This window comes from Amphiprion ocellaris, chromosome 7 (assembly GCF_022539595.1).
Source record: "Amphiprion ocellaris isolate individual 3 ecotype Okinawa chromosome 7, ASM2253959v1, whole genome shotgun sequence".
In the NCBI taxonomy this organism is placed as follows: domain Eukaryota; kingdom Metazoa; phylum Chordata; class Actinopteri; family Pomacentridae; genus Amphiprion; species Amphiprion ocellaris.
In genome coordinates this window covers 12,665,896-12,690,482 of record NC_072772.1, presented here as the reverse complement: position 1 = coordinate 12,690,482, position 24,587 = coordinate 12,665,896, and the positions used below count along the sequence as shown (strand labels likewise).

The 24,587-nt window shown below is 38.6% G+C and overlaps 1 protein-coding gene across 1 annotated transcript in view; it reads left to right on the top strand.

The window, feature by feature from the left end:
- zbbx (zinc finger, B-box domain containing) overlaps window positions 1-24,587 on the top strand; it is a 62,348-nt gene that overhangs the window by 13,821 nt on the left and 23,940 nt on the right. Inside the window, exons 4-11 of the mRNA XM_023297499.3 lie at window positions 934-1,036; window positions 1,353-1,404; window positions 2,121-2,224; window positions 5,292-5,387; window positions 16,422-16,658; window positions 19,015-19,234; window positions 20,568-20,727; window positions 23,721-23,821. Of these exons, the coding sequence (XP_023153267.2) occupies window positions 934-1,036; window positions 1,353-1,404; window positions 2,121-2,224; window positions 5,292-5,387; window positions 16,422-16,658; window positions 19,015-19,234; window positions 20,568-20,727; window positions 23,721-23,821 (1,073 nt within the window). The remainder of the gene's footprint in view (window positions 1-933; window positions 1,037-1,352; window positions 1,405-2,120; window positions 2,225-5,291; window positions 5,388-16,421; window positions 16,659-19,014; window positions 19,235-20,567; window positions 20,728-23,720; window positions 23,822-24,587) is intronic.

Here is a 24,587-nt window from a genome sequence, read left to right as displayed (position 1 = left end):
ACGTAATTTATATTGACAAAGCCCATTTTTTTGTGGATGTAAAGGCATGTGGCAGTGTTTTTCCTTGCTGTTCTAAATCCTCTAAACAACAAAAGAGCCCAGTTGTGATAAACATCGAACATCTGTCCTGTTTAATGGAACCAAATGATTTTCCAAATTTATTTGTTTATTTTTGACAGTTTTAAGGTGAGAGACATAGTGATGAGTGAACATATAGTTATATGGTGCCATTATACCTTTTTCATACTTAATTTTTCCCCCACGTTCCTTCTCCTTTTCCTTAAGTCCAGCACTGATAATTAAATGCTTACACGCCTCAGGTTATTCAATGGATTAAGATACATTGACCCTGACTTTTGTTAGATTTGCCCTGCTAATCAAGAATGCAGAAATGTGCTGTTTGTATTAGAGTAGTAGCTAGATCAAGTGAAGTCAGATATGACCTGACAAAGATGATATATTATTTTTTATTTTTTGCAGTTAATGTGTATGTGTAAACAGTCTATCTCCTCCATTTACTGTGCTTTACTGGTAGACACTGTTTGCTGCATGAACAGATATACCAAATCCCTCAGCTACAATATCATTACATTTTTTCCAGAACAATGTCTCTGTTTGTTTGATGTATGTATCTGTGTCTGTGTTACATTTTGGTGTTCATAAAGGATCTTGATTGCTATATTTTTGCCGCTATACCAAGATCCTCCAATGGAGAATAAATATTAGAATGACTCCTTCTGAGTATAAAGGATAAACAAATCAAACCAAGGACAGAAACAGATGTATTCACAGCTTCTCTTTTCATTTTTTGGAAATCCTAGTTATGATATAGTTGATGAGCTATGCCTGGGAAATTCAAGGGAATAGTATTTCAAGATTGCTGATTTGCAAAGAAAAGCTATTTTCTCTCCCTCTGTCTATCTCTGTGTGTAGACAATCAGGAAGGTTTCGATGGACATCTGGACAATGTGGTTCTTTATGCAACAATTCTCCAACAAACAGCTCCATGAAGAACAAGAAGGACAGACTCCAAAAGGTACAACAGAAATCTAGTGATATATCTTTGGATGCATGTATGACACTTTAATTTGTGTGTATAAACTTACCTTTGTGTTTGTGTTATCTTGTGGATGCTAATGCAACTGCTTGCCATGGCATTCATAGATGTCACTGATGAAAAATGATTGTTATATGCCCTGATTCTTTCTCTAAGAAGCTATTGCTTGTGAGTTATGACCTTAAGGGTTACCTGCACTGTCATAGCTGCCTACTAATTGCTGCTTTAAGGCATTTATGTATTGCATACTTCATGTGCCCTCAGTCATGAATAACTCCGTATACCTCCTCAACAGCTGTCAGCAGGCAAACTGAAGATCCGAGTATTGAAGGACGAGCCACCGACAGGTGAGAAATTGACAGCCACAGCTTGAGATTCAAATATCAGATACACGCACCAGGTAGACTTGTCACAGATGTGTCATTGACATTTGACCCTTTACTGAAATTCTTTGAACCCTCCACATCAACCTTAATTACCAAGATCAGCTACAAAGCAGCACCTTGGTAGACCTCCAGTGTTTTGCTCACAGTTACTGCAGTATGGGGGATACTTGCAATCATAGGCACCAGACTGTGGAATTCTCTTGTTAAAGATTGATCTCTCAAACCATTAACCAGCCTTGGCAGAATTATTAATGTTTTGAACACGCCTGAGGCAAAACTCCACACCTTGAATCAAAATGTTTCAAAATATGCCGGTGTGATGTGTTATACATACACAGCAGCAGTAAATGCAACTTTACAAGGACAGTCTTTAGTGTGTGCTATTAGTCATGATTATAACATGTGATATAGCCTTTGGCTTTCTTGTTATTTACTATAATACACTCCACAGTAGTGGCTGGAGATTCCAGCTAGCTGTATACGTGTGTTGTTTGTGAATGATTCTGACATAAAACCTTCAGAAATTTTTAATTGTTGTAAAAATTTGCTGTATATACTGTGTTTTTGTAATCATCCCCTCTCTCTGTCTGTTGGATTATGCAGGTAGTCAGTTACATTAATATTATTAACATGATCTTCTTGCCAAGTGTAAACAGCAGTGTACCTGTTCTTTTTAGCCCCACCTTTACCACCACCTCACCTCCCTACCAGTGGTCTTCAAAGAAAAATTAGACTGAAGGGAACAATCTGTGGACAGTGTGAAATCAAGACAGCTGGATTAGTATGTACACAAACACACATGCACCAACACACATGCCAAGACACTGTATGGCTGAAAATTGTATAACTGTCATAAGGGGCATTCTTTTTGGAAGGTCACTAATAAAACATAATGAAATTTTCTGTTTTTAGTCATCAGATGTCACTATTTGACAAGTAATTTTGCCATCGCTGAATGGCCTAAGCTCAGATACAAAGTTTATGAGTCAACTGATATCTTACACTGATCAGTGCAAACACACGAACATTTACACCTGAGTAAAAATGCCACGAGACAATTATCTTGCCTTACAGTCAAAGTTTAAATGCTGAATCTCTCATTTTCTATGTCGCTCTCCCTCCTCTCTTTTTCTACCTCAAAATCACTCTCCTTTGGTCCATTTTCATTTGTTTCTGTTGCATTACTATCTCCTCTTCTGCTTTATATTTTTTCATGCTCCTGCATTTGCTGTGAGCTCCCTCTGTCATTCAGATGCCTGTTGTCTACCATGCTGCCTCCCTTGTTGTCAGGATGTGTTTATCAGTCTTTTCTTTCTTCCTTACAACTTCTTTCCACTTACACAACTTTTCCATTTGCCACATTTCATAGTCTTTCTTTCTGCACTCTCTCAGTTATGCTTATTCATCTTTTTCTTTCCTCACCATGCCTGTGTCTCGCTGTGCCTCAACTGTCCAATCTGTTGGTCTATCCATGTGTTTGTGTTTGCACTGATAACAGTTTAGTTGGATCCATTCATCGATACTTGAGACCTCTGAGGGCACCATTGTTTATTCTTTCGCGCTCTTCGTCTTCTACTGCTCAGGAGGAGGGACGTGCAACTGTATATGTGAATAATAGGGAGAGGGAGAGAAATAAAAGTCTGGCCGTGTGTCTCTCTGCATTTGTGTGTATATAGTAACCTGGCAAACTAAGCTGCATGCCCACATCCTAAATTCTTAGCTACTTGTGTAATTTCTATCGTATGTTTCAGTGTGATGCCAGCTGACTTAAGTATTGAATAACTGACGCTTCTGCGAGACTGTGAGCCAGAGAATGAGAGCAATGGGGGTGAGAGAAAGGGAGACTTATAGAGGAAATAAAGGAGAGGGAGGGGTTGAACTGATGCAGCTGACATCAACCATTTTTCTGCCCTTTTTGTTGTGGAATAAGTTATTTAGGTGCAGCACAGACAAATGTGTTAAAATGTAATGTGGTAATTTGCTTGATAGTGCATTTGATGATGATGGTGCAGAACTGTCCAATGAAAGGCCCAATGCCCCCTGTGTCCTGTAGTGATGGGCTTAATGGCAGTGCTTATAGTAGTCTGGGCAAGTACACAGGCTAAATGCACACACAAATACACACAATGCACTCATGAACACACACATTTTGGACAGCCCTTGTACCCTATAATGATGGCAATAATGGGAAGCGTTACAACTGTCTGCCATTCTGTCTGGAACTGCACTTAAACACACAAATGGTCACATGCACACACACACGCACATGCAACCACACAATCACATCCACATCTGAGCTTATTTAAAATATGACTCACACATATTGGCACAGAACTGACCAAAATCACATGTGCGCGCGCACACACACGCACACACACACACCCACACTGCACACTGAGCCTTGTGCTATAGTGCTGTATTCTAGAGTCATTCAGGCAAAAAAAGTACCTCATTTCTTCCTGTGTAGCACAGAGAGTGCAGTGATATGCTGCTTGCAGCCTGATAGGGATGCCTAGTCCCTGGGGAGTGGCTGTAATTTATCCTTAGGCCTGAGAGGGGAAATGAGGCCCTGCTTTATGGGCGCATTAAAGGGCAATGTCGCAGTTGGAGGCATACACACACACACTCACACTCACACAGAGTGTTATGGGTGAGAAAAATAATATTGAACACAATATTACACATAAATGACTTAATTACAGTAATGCCTAATAAAGAAACTAAAAGGGGGGAGAAGATGAGATAAAAGACTTTAAAGCAAGAAACGTTATTAATTTATGAATCATCTGGTAGAAATTTGCACAGTCAGACTGTATTTATCTACAAGAAATTTGTATGACACGGTGAATTGTTTTGTTTATTGTACACCCTTGTTTGTCTTAATTATCTATTGGAGTAAGCAATAAATAAACAAGTGAATAAGTTGCAATTATGCAAGCGAACAACAAAAGTAATACGAAGGACAGTTCCAGGTCATTAGATTCAGAAATATATCACGCTGTGACAACAAAAAACAGTCGTGATAAGGATAACGAAAATTAAAATGGCTTATTTAGAAAGTATACTAAGCTGGAGCTGCAGCTGAAACCATGAGCCAAAAATGAAAAACAAACAAACTTGCAAGCCAAATGAGGGCAACCAAATGAGTTTTTAAAATTTATTTATTTTTTTAAATACAAGGCTTTGTATTATTCTCCATCCTATCCTCCCTTCTTTGCGTCCCCACTCCTCCTGGCCTTGCCTGTGTGCTCTGTCCACTCAGTCTAGGCTTATCTCCCAAACCTGCTGATGCAAGGACTTTTCCTCACTAATAAGACCGAATTCATACAGATAGAAATGATAATGACCTCCCTTAAGATGCGTTCACGCACCCACACTCGCATGCACAAAACACACACTGAGCACAAATGCATACGTGTTCACGAAATCCGTCCTTTCAGTTCTGTCTCTTTCTCTTTCTCGCTCTCACACGCATGCACGCACACATTTAACACACAAAGACACGCACGCACACACCTTGAAGCATCCTGCCAGAGAAGCCATTTCAATATTCATCCTTCCTGTCAAAGTTTGTATGGCAAGGTTGAGGTTAGAGGAAAGGACAAGATATCCGGCTTTAGGTTTAAATCTTAAAAGTTTTGTCCGCTTGCCAATGCAGATCATTGCATGAATGTGTACAATCACATACTGTACATGCATATACTGTTCTCTCTATATTTAAAAATAAAATTCTGCTTCCTTAAGACATAGAAATACACAGATCTTCTCATCCAAATCTTTTATATATTCTCTCTCACACACACGCCCACCCACACACACTGACAGCGATGTGTGTTCCTCTTTTGTAGATGTGTGCTGAATGCACGGAGAACTACTGCATTGGCTGCTTTGCCAGGTTTCACCAGAAGGGGGCACTGAAGCTCCACAGAATGATCCCCATTCAGGTGAGCATTGTCACATGGGCATCAAGTCTATCTTATCTGTGTGTCTGTCTCTCTGTCTGTCTTTCACCAATACTTTCAATAATATCTTTTTGGATTCCATTCTCATTATGCTTCACGCATTCTTTCTTTTGCATTTCTTGCATCCATGAATACTGAATCTGGTTCTATCAACCTCGTCCCTTTTCCTCTTTCTCTGCATGAGCACACCATCCCAGTTTTGCATGCACGCACACATGTATATGTATGCACACATCAAGGCTGGGAAGTTAACTGAAGACTTTTTTTAAGTGACTGAGTCTTACTCATGCCAATATGTTCCTTTAATTAATACCTTCACATCGACAGTCAGTGTGTTGGGGAGTTGCTTTAACTTGCCTGCAAATTGAACAACAAATCAAACTTACCTTACTGACAATCACAACTACAATTTGCTCACTATGTTCAAGACCCCTCCATTGAAAATCAACTGTTTAACCTTGTTGTTTTGTATGATAGATAAGATAAGCAGTCAGTGTCAGGGCTGAGCATTTTTGCCTTGAAGCTGCAGTGTACCGATGTCGTTCTGGATTCAGATAACCAGAATTTCATATCTAACAAACCAAAAGAACCAATCATATCATATCATGTAATTATTCTTCTTCAGAATTGGTTTCTGGTTTGAACATGTATGTCAGATTACTCCTGCTTGAGCTGCAGGTGAGTGGCAAAAGGATGAATGAAAATAGAGGTGTGTGCTAATTTGCATATTCATTTGTGTACAAAAGGAAGGAAAATTGTAGAATTATATCTAAACAGTTTTAGTTACAGAGGGATTATTGTAATGGAAAAAAATCTAAAGAGGTAATTGTGATGATCATACAAGTTTTGTGAGGTTTAATCAATGCCAGGAGAGAATATTTAATGTGCATATGAATACACCAACACACACCCACAAAGCGATGTAATAGGCACACTCCCTTAAAGATATAATAAGTAACTTTTTTACATTAAAATGTCTGAAAACAGCTAGACTAATATTATACATTGTGTTGATTTGTGTATTTGCTCTATCCCAAATGTTTTTGAAGATGTTTAACCTCTGATCAGTCAGTAATTTTATTTAGTGTAACAGTGTGTTTCCTAGGAGTTGCCTGTCAACAGTGTCACATCCCCTGAACTTAGAGCTTAACCTTCACTCCACTTTTTTTTTCTTTGTTATGATTGGTCTGACTCCTAGTACTGGGATAATCCATGACTGAATTCACCACATAATGTTAGCCACATTAGTTAAATGGGTGATCGAGTTAACAAGTAGTAAGTCTGCGGTTAGCATGACATTATCTATCTTTACTTACAGCCGTTTTATTGGAATGACATTACATAATGTGAACATATGTGACGAAATGTAGTTAGTCCATCCTGTGTGATTTCAGCCTGAATCATAGCACAACGTCTATGATCCTACACAAACTTACGACATCATCACACTATATCATTTACTGTTCTCACTGAGAGACCCAGAAATGACTTACTGCACATTTACCCAATACAGCCAAACTACAAGGGACAGTGAAGATAGTGGATCAGGCCAGTGTTGGATAAACAGAAGCGCACGGGCAAAGATGAGAAAGAACTGATACAGAAAACAAAGCTGTGTAAGTTGTGTCGGCACACTTTGGCTTGAGTTAACATGGTACAGAACTGAACAGAGCTTTCTGTACGTATGACAAGAGAACATGAAACCAATATATTTTAACATCTTCAACACTGTCATTTCACTGAATAGGCTGAGTGAATATCCAAAAAAGGCAACAGCAAGATATAGCAGATCTCACCCATGGTTTTAGATACAGCAGTTCATACACAGTGTTTGCTACTCTTGGTGGTAAAGCTATTTAATTTGCTAAGCCCCTTTGTCAGAAAATGAAAAAGTTGGAAGTATTTAAGTTATTTAATTTTGTTTCCCTGAAGTGTCAGAAAATCCTGGAGTTTTATTCTTCATCTTAACCCATGCTGAACTAATACATTCAGTTTTATTCATATTGCACAAATTCACAACATGAGTCGTCTCAGGGCACTTTACATAGTAAGGTCAATACCTTACAATATTGTATGATAGAGAGCAAGTCAAAAAAATTGTAATAGATTAGTGATTTATTGCTCGTTGTTCTTTATTATTCTTGTTTTTTGTTTTTTCCCCCCACAATTTGAGTGGAACTGTATTTTTTTTTTTAAAAGATTAATTGTTAAATTAATCATTACCAAAGTAAATGTAACATTTTTTGCAATATTTATTTAAAGCAATGTCACACAATCCTACCCACGCAAAAATACAAGCTACAACCCAACCACGCTCTCAGATTGCAACAGAGAAGAGAGTACAGGCCTCAGGCAGCAGTGAACCCAAGACCAGCAACAGCAGTCTTCAGTCAAAGATAAAACAGAAAGACAAGGCAGCAGGTCAGGTCAGGTCAGCAGGTTTATATATATATATATATATATATATATATAAAAGTTAGTCTTTGTACAGCACCTTTTACTTGTACAATCATCCTATTTTTGGTACCTCAACCCACAGGAGTTTCAGCAGAGTTAAACAATAGACCAAGGGTTGTGACTGCAAGCATTTCCTTTGTAGTGCTGTACGTGAGAGATATAAAGCAATTTTTAAGATTCCCCTGTCACTTAAAAAAGGCAAGTCAGAGGTACAGGTTCCACAGCTGAATAGTGTCCTGGAGCTGGTATAACAGTGGCTGCCCAACTTGTGGTTGTTTCTCTGTGGAAATGTGTGGGATCCCTTGATTTTCCAATTGAAATACAATCTTTTTGTACATTTTTTAGAGCTTATAGTCCAAACAGTGGTGACCTTTTTGCCCACTGGCATGATTTTTGTACCATTTTAATTGTACCATTATTATTATTGATATATTTGATTTCTGTTAGATTAAACAGTTAGCAGTCATTGTTAACAATGACTGTTACAGTTTCTTAGTGAACAGTCAACCCCAATAAAGAACACATAAAGCCAAACCAAATCTGACATAGTAAGCATCAAGCTTCATCACTTTGCAGATAATCCCTTGGTGAAAACAAGGATGAAAAACTTTAGGAAATGCCTTTGAATTTTTAGCAGTACACTGTGATATTGATACAGCACACACTTTTGGACATTGTCTTCTTGAGGGTGTTTGTTGTGTTGCAATCAGCTGTACACATGAAAAGTGACAGAGGTTGTCTGAAGAGGGAAAAAAAGAAAGCTTAAGGAAGAAGTTCAAAGCCTTACCTATCCTCCTCCCCCCCTCCGCCACTTGACCACTGTGTGATGTTGGTTTGATTTAAGAATTGCAAGTTTGAGAAAGTTACTTTCAAACTCAGTCCATTGCAATTACACCATCAGAAATGGGGTTTCACATGCTGTTAGATGATCTGACAACCTCTTAGTGTGAGGCTTAACAAGGTCTTCAGTGTCCTTTGATGTGCACCTGTAAACACAGCTTGCTGATGACCAAAAATAGAAAGAGAACCAAGAAAGAGAACAAGGTAGATCGCTGCAGCAGTTTCACTTTTTAAAAATTCTTGTAATGCAAAGATTTGCCATCAGATGCTCCTAAGATGAGGAAAGTAACATCCTCAGGCTTGTGGGACTGTTTACAGACAAAGATTTGATTCTTAAAGATTTCATATCCACGGGCAGGTTGCATCCCACGAGATACTAAATTCAGAACACTGATACAGTATCACTGAATGAGCTGCATTTTTCATCACTGATGAGACCAGAGATATTTTAGACTCAGAACAACTTTCTGTCTTTACCAGATTGAGTGTATATGGAATCATCTGTGTACAACAGTATTATTTCCATTTGCAACTGCTCAAGATCAGAATCAGAATCTATCTCATAAACAAAGAGGTCCTCACTAAGATATGCCAAACATATGGCAGTGCTTCTTTTTTACAGGAGAAAATGTCTGGAGTTGCCAGGGAAAGTGATTCTGTGCTGCAAAAGGCCTGCTTTAAATGTGGCTTAGTTAGTGCTTGTTTAGTCACAGATATCCCACCCACGTATTTAAAGTTTCATGAGTAAAACTACCATGGTCCCCACCCTGCTTCTGTTTTTTCTAAACTCAAAAAGTTGCTTGTTTTCTTTAGAAATTCATATTGTCTTGTCAGACAATGTGAATTTCTTGAATCTCTGTGAGGGTGCAAACAGGGCCAGTTTCAGTGACTATGAAATACCTGGTCCCATGCTGTTTGGATGACAGTCAAGCCCCACACAATGGGAAAATCCAAGGAGTACTCATGGACGCTGTTTTATTAGGAGGTTGATCATCACAGAGTCCAACTAAGCTGCTGGTTCGACCAGCCAAGAGCCTTTGGAAGTGTACCTCACTGCTATCAATGATCCCTCTAGTCCACAGTTACAGTGTACATAAGGGATGTGGACACTGAAAGGTTGTCAGTCCAACTCTAAACCCCATTTCTGATCAAAATAAGGGAAAAGAGAGGCTTCATTAAAATAACATGTTAAATGTTATGTTAAATTGTCTGAGTTATAATTACCATGTCTTATGCTACAGCATGAGCTAATTTTTTCCAATCATCAATACCTGAGTCTTAGATGCTACTTATAATTATTGAAAAGCATCTTAACCACCTGATCGTTTGTCTGCACATCCGAAATCAAGCTCACAGAACAACTTGGTGTTGAAAACATGGTTTTTGCCTTTCACTTCACTAAAGCAGTATTTGAGGGAAGTAAGCCTTTTATCTTTTCAATTGACTTAGCTTTTGTTGGTGCCTAAATGCCATAAGCCAGTTTTTCAGTGCTACTTATGTCACCCACTGGCAAAGATGCTTACAGCCAGCTTTGTTTGCATTAACCTTTATATAATGCCAGCTGCCTACCACCTTTTCTACATGGCGACATCTCAATTTGTAGCACAACCTAGCTCACTCCAAATGAATTATTACTAGAATAATGACTGGAATTGTTGTCTATAGTTAGACTTTTGGGGTTTCAAAGGTGTAATTGCACAATACAAGCTACTGCAGAACTAGTAGTGTATGACTTTCAAAATTGTTTTTCAATTTCAAGATACTGGATCATGGACAACATTAGAAACCACTCAGAATGACTGAATGGTTTTCTTTTAAGAAGTCAGCTTCACCAGAACTTACAAATAGCAACTGAATTAGATTCTCAGAAGGGTGAAGTTCATTGAAATGAACATCTGGTGGCATTTTACCTACAGAGTGAGAATGTAACTCTGGTTCATTGAGTTCTAGTTTACCCTTTAAAGTTGCCTTTGTAAGAGCCAAAGTGTATAAGTGCTAAATCCATAATTGTAAGCAAATCTGTAACCCTTATTACATATATCCACCCCAAGAGACTGTTATAATCAGGAAGGACAGTCCATGAATACTCCTTTAAAATTCAGATTTCTAAAAGTCAAAGACCATAAGTTCCACACTTAATGTTTTGCCTATAAGGGCACAATTCTGTAAAGTAAAGCCAGAGTCTTGTGAATGTACAGCTTCCTTTGTGGTTATCATGGCCAAATGCCACATACCCTGAGCTAAAATAATTTTGCACCAGCGTCATAGCCATAATTATGAGGAAATATGCTGTAATCCACTGCCTGGGGTGGCCCTCAAAACTCTAGCCATCCTCAGCCACACCCTTGCAACTGTACTGACCTTGAACCATGTCATTCATTATTCATTCATAATGCCCCTTCTAAATTCATAATTGCTAGTCTATCGCCAATATTTGTTACAACTCTGTAATCAACCCAACTGACTATTGTTACACTCCAGTACACTCACAAACTCTTCTTACCTTGCAGTAAATGATTTTGTAAGAGCACAGGCACTGTTTCATATTCTAGCCTCTCCTCCGTCATAGGTAATAGGAATCATATTTCAGCCAGAAACCAGGTTGTTCCACCCATAGTCTCGTTTGATAGCACTCCTTATTGGCCTCCAGATTTTCATATCCTTCTTATCTGCATTTCGAAATCCAGTTTTTCTGCCTGAATTTGTCAGTGTAGGGATGGTCATATCATAAAGAGGTGACTGTACTATATTATTTGTTTGCCCTCTTCTCAACCCCTGTTCTGTCACTTGCCTCTCTATAATTTTCCATGTTAAATGTGCACTCCTTTTCAGTAAATCACTGTCACTTGGGTCTGGGTGGTGCCACTGCAGTTATATATGGAAATAGTTTTAAGTTCATGCTTATCCCTTTTTTTACTTTTAAAGATTCCAATTTACTTTTCCAGCTCCTCTGTTCTGTATACTTTTATGCAGGCTTCTGAAGCTTAATCTTTTTTTTTTTTCTAAATTTTCCTTGCTCATCTCTGATTTTTCTGAAATTCAATGTAGAGTGCTCATCCATGGTGTTTTTCAATATCCATGTTCTTCTCATCCACTTTCCTGTGATTTCTTGAATCATAAAGATTATTGTAGTTTCAATCACATTGTAAAAGGTGCCACACCTCTTTGGTCATACCTTAGATCATTAAGCTATTATTTTCAGTGCGCCTTTTTTCTCCACTGGGAAACCTTGTACCACTGTTTTGTCACAAGTCCTTTCTGCTGACTCTGCCAGTAAAAATATTTCTCCAGCACCTTAACCTTGAGCTCTGTTACGTAGCAACAGCGCTCTGATGCCTTAGCTAGTTCTTTTAACAGTATCTGCCTCTCCATCCTTGACCACATTGCTCCTCTGAAATTCATACAGGAAAAGTTGTGTCCTTCTCTGTGGCTAAATGAGCACTTGAAGGTCCTCAAGAAAATGTCATAAAGCTAAAGGTATATTGAAGGCAAATTTAATGCGTTACAAGTCTCACTTGGCTGTTTAATTTACACAAATGTCCATACGTTTATTTATTGCAACTGACTCTATTGTGAGTTGTTTCAAAATGCATAATATTGATCCTAGCCTTGAATTCACAGATGATTTTTTTGAGCATTATTTTGTTAAAAAGGTGGAGAATAGTAATATTAGCAACATGTACAGAGTCTGCTCTTAACCTTTTATGCTCGTATCAATCTAACGGAACAATTTCTGTTGTTGAAAATTCCTAATCTTCAGCCTATCACAATGTTCCTCAAGAGTCATATTGGAGTTTGTTACTGTTGTCCATTCATATGCAGCCCTTAAGTGAGATCATTAGCAAACATAGCGTACAGTGTCATTATATTATTGTATATATTATTCATATGCCCATGACTCATAGTAGTCTATCCCAACTTACCACCTGTCTGTCTGATATCAGTTGCTGGACTTCTCAAAATGTTCTTCTCGTTTAATAATCACCTTAAGCTAATTTTAAAAATAAGATCATTCTTATCTTTCGAGGATCTAAACAGGGTCTTCCATGCTTTTCTCCTGTCTAGATTTCTGTTTTACTGTTTAACTTCAATGCTGACCTCTCTGCACTGACTTTCTGTTGATTTCCTCACTGATTATGACATTTTCTTGTTGAGATTTTGTATGACTTAGCCACTACTTTTACCAAGGATCTTAACCAACCTCATATAAGCACTGGTGTCATATTAGATCAGCTGGCAGGAGCCTTCTGGTCATTCTTACAGCAGGATTGGTGACATAAGGTTTTTGTGCTTTTGCAGACTTTTCTGCTGAGATTAAACTTTCTATATCTATTACTGTCTCCAACCTCTTGTTATAGTAGTCTTAAAACAAACACACAAACAAAAAAAAAACCCATTTAATTACATCCCATTTGTTTTATCATTGTTTTAAAGATTTCATTTAAAAAATTTCATTCTTGTGAAACACTTTGTAATAATGTAGATAGAAAAAAGTGAAGGTGATAATAATGACGATTATATTACATCACCTGAACCTCTTTCAATTCCTCCATGTTTCCGTGACTTCACATTTATGTAGTTTTGTTTTACATCTTCAAGGGAAGATATCAGTCCACAGATGGGTTAACCTCTGGCCAGGCTGGTCAGTGGTGATTAATGGAACAGAATAATGAATTCAGCCTGTGGTATATACATAATCAATCTGTTCTCATGCACTGTGCTTCACATTTTCTCTTGTCCAGTATGTAGATATCTTATCACACGCTGTAAATTATTTTTTTCAAGGAAAAAATGAGGATTTGAGTGTTTCTGTTATGCTATGGTAGAAGTTGAATGACTTAGGCTAAAATGCGATGTAATGTAAAAACGATCTGCATACTTCTGATGTATGAGTACACATGCTCCCAAAAGAAAGCTTTTCACGATCACCTTCTTCTTAAGTCGGAGTTAGAATTGAGACTTTAGTAAGAGTTAAAAACAACTATCAGTGTAGGTGTTTTCCAGGTGATATAATCAAGGGTAGAGTCCAGACAACCATTAAAATAAGGATGTATGCAGTTGAAGTGATTTAGTGGTTTGCTGGCTAGTTAGTTGTTGTCTAAACAGAATATGCCATGTTAGCTATTTGAAAAAAACAAACAAACAAATGTACAGGACAGATATCATTTTGGATGTAAACATGACAAACTAAATACAGTCATATTTTTATATTTGGACAGTGACAAGAATTTATTTATTTTTTCCTCTGCACACAACCACAATGTATTTAAAATGAAGCAGTCAAGATGTGACAGGAGTTGACTACCAACTATAATTTGATGGGTTGTTTTCGTGTTATTTCATGACAAGTTCAGGGGGTAACGAGTCTGGAGTGGATTCCATTTTATATTTAGTAACAGCTCATGGGAAGTCTCAATATGTGGTTGAAAGAGGTGTTGATGCAAGTTAAGAAGCCCATCATTAGGCTGAAAAAAACAAAACAGGGCAGACACGTCAAGTGGAAGACCACTGAATTTTCCCCTTGGTTAAGAAAAAAAAAACCCTTCACAACATTTGGCCAAGTCAATTACACTTAAGAGGAAGTGGGCGTATCGTTGTCTAAGGCTACAATCAAGCGATACCTTCATGAATGTAAAAATAGGGGCTAAACCTAAAGATGCAAACTACTGATAACACTCAAGAACAGAGAGATTATATTATACTTTGCGAGATAACATCTAATAAACGTAATCAGTTCTGGATCAAGGATCTCTGGATCGCCAAAACCAAGATTAACTATTGCCAGAGTGACTGGAAGAGAAGAGTATGGAGAAAATCTCACGATCCAAATCATGCGACTGTGGAGGCAGTGCTTTGGCATGAGCATGTTTTACTACCAATGGGAGTGGGTCACTGGTGTTTATTAATAATATTGTTGTTGATAAAAGTAGTAGGTTGAATTCTTAAGTGTATAGAGCTTTACTTTTCACTCAGACTCAGCTAAATGCTGTAAAACTGAGAGGGTGGTGCTTCACAGTACAGATAAATAATGACAGCAAAAGCAACTGCAGAGCTTAAGTGGCAGAGTCAGTCACTAAACTTACTGAAGATAAAACTGGACTCAGAAAGACCCACGAACAAGGAGCTACTGAAGGCGGCTGCTCGAAAGGCCTGGCAATGCATTTCAAGGAAGGACTCAGCTCAACTCACTGTTTGATGATGCCCATGGGTTCCAGACTTCAGGCAGTCATTAACTGCATCCATATATTAAAAATAATCTATGTATTTAGAATTATATTTGGTTATTCGATCACTTTTTAGGCCGTGACAATCAAGTGACTATGGCAAAAATGATTGTCATCCCTAAATTGTTCATGCAGTATCTCTGTTAATTCACTTGAATTAAAGCTGAAAGTGTCCAGTTCAATCACATCTTGATTGCTTCGGTCCAAATCCATTGGAGTGGTAGAGGCAAAACCTGACTACCAGTTAAGTGTTTAATCAAGTTAGGTTAGTTAACATATAATGACCTGCCAACCCCTAGCTAGTGACAGAAGTATTATCAGACTTACATAAACATAGCGCTGGCTACTTAGTATAAATTGATGTTGAGGGTCAACAGATTTGGCCTCAAAGGATCTTTGAATAATGCTTTTTTGGAGAGATTCAGCTCTATTTAAACAGTAAGGGACACAGCACACTGCGGCATTTTGAAAAGACAAGCCTCATCCAACACATTAAAGGAAGCAGTATTGTCAGAAGTTCAATGAGTCGGGTCTTAACAAGTGGACAGACATGAAGTTTATTACCAACTTGGTCATTTGATATGCATTACCAGTGTCTTTTTGCGCAGACTCTTTGTGGATTCATTAACATAAAATGAAGGTGCACACGCTAACTCTATAAAATGGATTTCACTGTTGCGACTTTCAAGGTTATGCCAGTGATGTTGGTATGAGCACTTAAAATGATTAGGTTGTACCCTCTAAATGGGGTTCATGGCAGCTGTCTGCATTGGCCTCTTCTCATTGCCTTTATATCATTGGTCTACATCAAGTGGGGCTTGCTTGATACTTATTATCTTAATATGTGGAAAAGTTGTGACTGATACATCTCTTGTCTGCAGTTTGGCAATTATGACGCTTAATATTTGTTGATCACAGTTGTAGGCAGTGGTGAGAGTCACAGCACTGCTGATGAAGAGTCCATCTCCTTACTCCCGTGGCTGTTTTATAACAAAAAGCACAGCAATGCTTCTGTTTTAGGTTTTCACTGCTTGCTTTTAATACTTGATGGACGGATTTCATTTTAGTAATGTTAATTTGAAAGAAATATTTCTTCATATTGTACATGATAAAACATTCCAGAGCAACTTAGGCAAGCGGATGCGTTTCAGTCTTTCAAACCTAAAGCAAACAACAAACTAAACAACATTTTATAAGACTGACCCCTGGGGCAATTTGTAGCCTTCACATCTGCTTTGATTTATTTCATAACTGACTAATTTCTTGTTGTAATGCAGTTTAATATTCACTATAATCTCTTACTGTTATATAACGTATGTAAATTGTTCCATTTTTTTTCTTTCTTCTGTTTTCTACTGACTCTCTTGATTTCTCGCTATTTTGTTTGAAATATTTTGTATATATTACATCTGTCTCACAATGTGCTGGCTGGTGTTATTCTTTTCAGTTACAACAATGTTGATCTCATCTCATATGCAATGCCCTTCTATTACAGACAGACTTACAGACCCATGTGAGCACTCGAGATGTTGTCGGCTGCTTCCAAAGGCACATTAACCCCAGCTCCCATCCTAGTACCTTTGCAAGTCCTAATCCCAGTCCCAGTGCCACCCAGAATTCCAATAACATTATCACATCCAATGCAGTTACCAGAGAAGGAGGAGATGAGAGCCCAGAAAAAGGAACAGAGGCTTGGGATAAACATATGAAACTGCACCTTGACGGCAGCCAGGTAGGTGGTAGCTACTCATTTAGTCACCCACATGACCACAGGCATCATATAAGTGATCAAGGACTGAGCTCAGTTTGAAATACAACTGTGTGGAAATGCACTGATTTACTTAATTTAGCATATGCAGTATACACACAGTTCATGAATTTACATCCAGGATACAACACAAAACATATCCATATACTCTACCAGTCAAAAGTTTGGACAAGGCACACCTGTGAAGTGAAAACCATTTCAGTTTGACTACGTCATGAAGCTCAAGGAGAGAATGCCAAGAGTGTGCAAAGCAGTAATCAAAGCAAAGGGCGGCTATTTTGAATAATCTAAAATATAGAATTTTTTGACTTATTTCACACTTTTTTGTTTACTACATAATTCCATATGTTTTCATTCATAATTGTGATTCAGTGAGAATCTACAATGTAAATAAAGAAAAACCATTAAATGAGAAGATGTGCCCAAACTTTTGAGTGGTATTGTACTGCTCTTAACATACCACATTAACCATGACCAGTTCACTGATTTTGCTCCCATCTAACCAGATGAATGTTGTACATTAGAAACAGGATGAGCCACTTCTCCTACTAAATGTACAGATATTTTAAGTTACACCTGGACTTTATTAGAGTATGTGCCCTTTCATGGACTTCTTGGTACTGTGACACCACAAGTAAAATTCATCTAAGTGCTTGCCGTGGACAGGATCATCAGGCCAAACCTTTAAATGGAGTAACAGAAAACAAACCTCACATTCTTTCAATCTTCCCAATCTGATGTTTCTGCTTCTGTCAAATTCAACTTATTCTTCATTTATATTACGAAACATTGACAAATCTCACAAATGCTACTTTACAACCATATTTTGAAAAATTTCTGCCGGGTCCATATGTTATTTCTATATGTTTCAAAATATTTCAAGAGTATTCATTAATAAAATGTCCTTTTAACCATGACTTTACTAACAATTGTTTTTTTTTCTATATATTTAGGTATAGTCTTTTCATGTGGGTATTGATCTGTGAATGAAATTTCTCTCCATTTATAATTTACCTGCTGTGACAATGGGGTAGAAACATATCAAATGGGCCTCTGCATGGTGTGAGTTTTTACCTCTGCACCCTGTGAGTGAATTGAAAAGACTTTATACAAACCCTAATTGACGCTATATCCACAGGCTGTATCTACAGGCAGGCTTGTGAACTGCATGTACCTTCGGACTAAAAAATGCCCTCCAGCAGTGTAGGTCTGGCAAAAACTGTTAGACTGACATTTCAGACTCTTTGCACCACAGAGCTCAGTTGACCTTATTCACACAACAGTCATTTCGAACAGCTGGGGTCAGAAGGTGCTGAAAAAATTCTGTGTATATCAAACTAGTGTTCAACTTACCTGTTTAGACTTCAGATAGAACTGAAATCCTTTAAATATGCCCCCATCTGAGAGGCCACAACAACTTCTTTAGCTTACTCAGAGGTCAATATGTTTGAAATCCAGATAACAGGCTGAATATGTAAGAAAAAAACATTGTATACTGTTATAGATTCTTGAGATCCATTTCTTTTAAACATTAGTGGATGCCAACCATGTTACTAATGTGTAGACTAGACTGCATTGTCTCCCTGATTGCAGTTTTTCAGATTTGAAGGTGGTTCCTAAAATACATTTAATATGTGATAAAAACAGGGCTCGGAGGAGAAACCATTAATCTGTCCTATCACTGTCGATCTAAGATTTAAGAGTTAAATTACTTGGGCTATAAGCAGACCTTGTTCATCTCTTTATCATGACTTAAAGCTAGCGAGGAGAAAATTACAACTACTGCTAAATGCTGACTGAATTTTTAGTTGATCAGTCTGACAATTGTATGTAATGCAATAAATGACCCTTTGATTTTACTTCTGATGAACATTACTCTGAGAAAAATAATGTATTTTCAAATTAATTTCATTTCAGCTCATATTCAGAGGTGGTATATTAAGATTGCTTGTCCCTTTTAAATGATGTACCAATACAGCCAAATATATGGCCAAGTTTGCGCATGTGCAAATTTTCAAGACATGTTTTTGCATATCCTTGCCTGCAGACAGTAGTGTGCCATAATATGAAAGATCTTTTTAAGTGCCCCCAACATTAAGTTGAAATCACAGAATGTGTATTTTGTTATGCAGCAGCTTAGTATGCAGTCGCAGAGATACTCATTAGTGTTAGTATATCAAAAAACAAGGTTTTTGTCACTTGTAGTGTATATTTGTGCTCCTGCTAACCTTTAATAATGAGACTGCATGGGAGCTTCTCAGCCTTATGTGTCATTGTGACCATCAAATTCTGATGCCATGACATTTTCCTTTTGTTGTAGGTGTTAGTTGTGAATCACAGTGAGGAGAAAACGATGGTGGGAAGGCCTGAAGATGATAATAAAGGATTCCCCTCCCCTCTTCTTAGTGGGGAGTACAATGAGGAGGAGTCTGCAAGATCTTTCCAGGAGGCTCTCAGACAGTGGAGAGGAGAAAAGAGTGATGGATCAGGAGGAGGAGAAGGAACCATGACAAATGCAATGTGCATTCCTGTCAAACTAGGTAAACTGTATTGACTGGCATACATATACACACAAGTCAAGGCTGGGTGAGGTTGTGGGCCTAAGGCAGGGAATGTTTTAATCATTTTGCCGGAAAGCATTTATAGCTCTACGGAATCTAAATGTACCTTTTCTCAGTATGGAATAGATCATTATATAATTATTATTATATGTCAAGCTACAAATATTGTTTAGTGGAGCTTTCGGTAAAAGTAGGTAGGCCTACTTCATTCAAAGCAAAAGTCCTGCTTTAAAAAGTGCTTCAGTAACGGCATAAGAATGCACTTCCTATTCTGAGGAGTAGTGGGTTGCACCGTGCAGAGGAGTGGAGTTGAATCTATATGGACTGTTGTATGCTAACTATCTAACTATGACCATCAGGTGAGTACGTAAGTGTGAAAAATAGAAAATGATTTTCAATTTTCTATCACTTTGCCAACTGCATGCTTCTCTTAGCTCTTCCTCCCTCCTCTTTTCCCATTTTTACCATTTCTTCATCTTTCCTGCTTCCCCTCTCCCTGTCTGTGCTCTGATCTGTTACGGCCTTATGTAGAATGTGCTTACCGTTGCAGTGGGAGGGTAATCCATGGCTGTTGCATATTGAGATAATGACAGGAGTGTTAGGGGTGGCCTTACTCCGCACCACAGCACTAATCGCCTCAGTTGTGTGTATACGTATGTGAAAGCTCCACTGTGTCAGGCAATTTTTGTGGCTTTTCACTCATACTGCGCTTCTACGTTTGCACATGCGCCACAGTGTTTGTGTGTCCGCATTTGTGTGGGTGTGCATTATTAACACTATTATTCCAGGTTTTGTGTGTATGTGTCTAGGTGTTTGTGCTTTTTATTAGACCTCCTATTTTCTCTGCTTTACTGCTTGGACAGACTCTGCTCCTCTCTCCCTTCGCTCTGCTCTGCAAATTGCTGCTAGCCCCTCCAGCCCTAATTATTTCTGTCAGGCCAATGGCACCCAGGCCCAATTTAAAGCTGCCACTGTGGACTGCCAAAGTGTCTGGAGTACAATCATAACATTTCTCTTTCCCTTCCTTACTTCTATCTTTCTATTTCTCTCATGTGCTCACTATGTTCCTTTTGTATTGTGTACATCTTTTTCTTATTCCCAGGGGGCTCTCTCCTGTCTGTTTGTGTTTTGGCACTTTTGGCATAGTGACAAGGTGTTTTCTCACTTCTTGAGGAGAGGTGTGTTGAGAAGTTCGCGGATTATGTTTTTCTGCTTCCTTTTCTACCTTTGTCTTTCTGTCCTTTAGGCTATGTTTTCCTCCTCTTATCTTAACTTTATTTGGTGCGATCTCCCCCTGCCCATATTCCTCCAGTATCAGTGTCAACTATGGCGACCCAGGCTGACCTCCCTCCAGACAGAGAAGCTGAAGGACAAAGAAGAGGAGGGAGAGAAGATAGGCTCCCTGTCAAGGTGGAGTTCAAAGAAAACAACCTTATCCACATGGACAGACTACGTCTGAAGAAGCACCGCAGGTACAGACATCAATGTGCATGCACCACACCAACAGCACTTATTGTTAACCATGGAGGAGCTTCTGTCATGGGATTCAGGCAATTGGCTCGATGATGCCTCATTATGCCTGACAACATATATTTTTTGCTTAGAATAATGTAAAAACTTAGGAAAACAGAAGTAGCTCACCATTGTGTTTACTGCCTTTATAGCAAAAAACATAAATTGCTTAGCGAGGTATAATAGAAGGCCTGTGATGCTCGCACTATGTTGTGCACCCATTCTTAAAAGAAAAATAAAAAACAAAATCTAAACGATAAAACCACAGAGATGGAATTTGAATATTCTGACATAATTTTAAAGACTGTAGTAAGATAAGTGCACTAGATTTGTATTTAGGACTTATATTTTCTTTTGTTTCATTTTCTACATTTTTTTGATTTCAAGCCTTTTAAAAATCAGGTACTCATATGCACCAGAAATTTGTAGTGTACAGTACACCTATACCAACACTTCATCAGACATATACAGAGGTCACCAAGTTGCAATTTGTTGAGGTCACCACTTGTACAACTGGGAACATGGATATAACCACTTGGGCAGACAGGTTTCATATCAAGGTCTCCTTCTCACATCACACATTACTTTCATAAACGGGGGCACAACTATACAGTTCCCCCATGTGTGCAAACACACAATTTTCTTAACACACACCTCCTACTGTACATGCCTCTCCTGCCTCTTTTTGGTCTCTGCAGTCAGCCTACATAAGTCACCAGTGTACAAAGCAGTTTCTTAGCACTTATTGTGCAGTACACTGCCTGCAGGCTTGGCTTCAGCAGGTCCCATTATTACAGCCTTTATTTAAGCGGCTCCTTTTGGGCTGAGTAGTCCACTGGAGAGCAGGTCAGGGGAGAAGAGAGCAGAGTGCAGTTTTAGGCCCTCTGACTGCCTGAGCAAGAATGCTCTAAGTCCCCAGCTGTAGCTGCCTTTAACTGTGGAATAGACCAGAGAGCCAATCTAGAGTGCAATAAGCCTGCAGCGGTGATGGTGGCAGAGCTTAATGGAGAGACAGGGAGACTGGCTGGCTGGCAGAAAGAAAGAAGGAGAGGTTGAATTTTAACAAGCTTCAATAATAATGGGGAAAAGAGAGAAAGAAGAAGGGGAATTTGGAGGAGGAAGGAGCTTTAAAGAATTTGCTAAAAGTGCTCAGCTATATTAGAGTCGTAAACTCTTATCACCTTGGTAGATTTGTGTGTGGCCTGCAGGTTACATAAAGCAAGCTTGTGACCAGGGGGGCATCAGTCTGATTTCCTGAACTTGCTGGGCAGTGTGGGTAGGGTAGGTGAATGCTCGCTTTTCCATCAACTGCCATGGTTAAAGTATCTGTGGTCAAGGCACTGAACCCTGAAATAAGAGCCTGCACAGGCATAGAACTGTGATCTGAAGTAGCTTCTACCTGCATCTGCAAGACCTGATTTGACTGCACTAGACTTGTTTTACCAAATTTAAGACCCAAGTCTGGCTTGATGTAATGTTACATTTTTTAGTTTTCTCATCCAAGGAGAATGACCTTCATGACTCTTACAAAGTCGCCATAGTTGGACTACGCACAATAAGAAATGATGGTCAAAGCACAAATGATATCTATAAATGGCTTCTTGAACATGACTCCAGTGAGGTAATACTGATGCTCCATGTCTAAGTAAGAAAAGACAAAGGCAGAACCATTAGGTTATTAGATTAAAAAACAAAAAAATTCTGTCACTTGTCAGTAATCTGAAGAAGTGGTTTTCTTGAGCACATAAATAGCAAATGACATAATTCCAATTAATGAGGCCTCAGGTGATTTCTGGCAATCATCTCATCACATTAGAGCCAAAGTTTAGTTTAAGTGTAAACACAGAAGCTTTAATCATTGAGAATAATAGTCAAAATATCACAACTGATAGATGTGATGACTTTTATAAAACAATTTTAGCACAAATATCAAATTTGATTACACTTAACTCTGTAAACAGAGCAAATATAGCATCCAGAATAGTTATATTTGAAGGCTCATCCTTCTCAATTATTTATTTCATTGCAGAAGACAAAAAACAAGGGCAGAGATGTTTAAGAAATGCTTCTACCTAAAGTGATGTGTTGTTTTTGATTAATTATCAAAATTAAAATGGACAAGCTATGAAAACATGTCTTGTAGATCACTTTAGCAGAACATCATCTCCTGTTCACACATTAATACAGGTGCATAATTTGTCTCCAAATAGCATCTAGATAGTTACACTGTATCTTAATTTTCACTTTTAGAAAGACTAAATAATTTCTGACTTGGGAGACCCCCCCTTTATATTTTCTTTACAGAGTATAGAGTAAATTTTTAGGAAGTCAAAATCCTCCTCAAGGACATTGTACCATCTCCTTTGCAACTGTGGATACTTAAGCTAGACACTGTCATTTGAAGGTTTCGTTATCCTCAGCTTTATCTTGTACCTTTTTCATAAATATAAATAATTAAGTATTATGTTAACATTCATTATGTATTAAGATGGATTCAAACATGTATCTCAAAGAAAAGGTAAAAATACAAGACCAAAGGAAACCAGAAGAGTGACACATATCTTTTTTTACAACTCTCTGGCGAAAGCCTAAATGCAAACATCCTAAGGCTAGAGAGGCTCCTGCATGCAAAGTACTGTATGAATGGAGAAAAAGAGCTACATGTATGGAAGGCTGTGAAAAGGCATGCAGTTGACAGGATTAAATATGCCCATCTGAGTGGCCAAAGAAAATACAAACATTGATAGGTTTGAGCATATCGACTACTTAGGACGGCAGGGTATAAACTACAAGCAGCTTCCTCTGCTACTTACAAAATCTGCGACTCCTGCTTTGCACTGGACAAATTTGACAAGGGACAGCATGTGTGCTGTTTATATGGGGCTGCTGTATTGCTTTTTTGTCTGGGGTCCGGCTTTATTTACTAATCTAAATGTGACTTTTGTGTTTCCAGAACACCAACTGAAATTTATCATCCTCCAGTGGCCTGTGGTACAGATTTAAAATCACAGCCAAATACAAACACTGAGGAGGAGACTGCAAGCAACCTAACTGGTAATACACATGCATGGACCTCAACCACATACACGCGCACATCTGTCTGTCCATGAATACCTTTTGACCTTAAATTGGGAGATTGACTTACAGCCATGAAAATTGTTTGCTTTTGCTGTACACCTCACCTTTCTGATACACATACCACAAACCAAGTCTCAAACCAAACAAAGAAACAGCTCTGGACAAAGTGGTTTGACAGATGACCTGCATGTGCACACATATACACACACATATACAAACACACGATAACAAAATCTCTCCCTCTCGACGGGTCAGACGTATCAGTGCCTGCCCATCCATCCGTGGCAGTGTGATGGGTAATCACTGCCTGTGATAGTGTGGGCAGAGGGCTGTTAGAGGTGGCTCAAGCCTGACAGGGTAAGGAATGGGGCAGGCAGAGAGAGGTGGGGTTCGGCCTGTAGTCTGTAGCTCACGGCCTGGAGCTCATCAGTCAGTGGAGTATCCTGACTTTATGCCCCCTAGCCAAGGCTGAAAGGAGATGGGTACACCAGGATTATCTCTCCCCTTCCAAAGCTCTGGACCCTGGGGCTGTCAACTGCCTCTCATCACATAAATCAAGATGCACTCCGATGGTGACCTCGTTAGGATCTGCAAGTCCTTGCTTGCCCCCTTTCCCCATAGCTGTCTATCTCAAATAGATGTTTCTTCCAAATATTTGAGGTTAAATTAGGTCCCTGTGCTCACCACAGTAATGTTTTATATGAAACAGCCACAAAATTTTCTGAATAATTTGGAGTTCTGA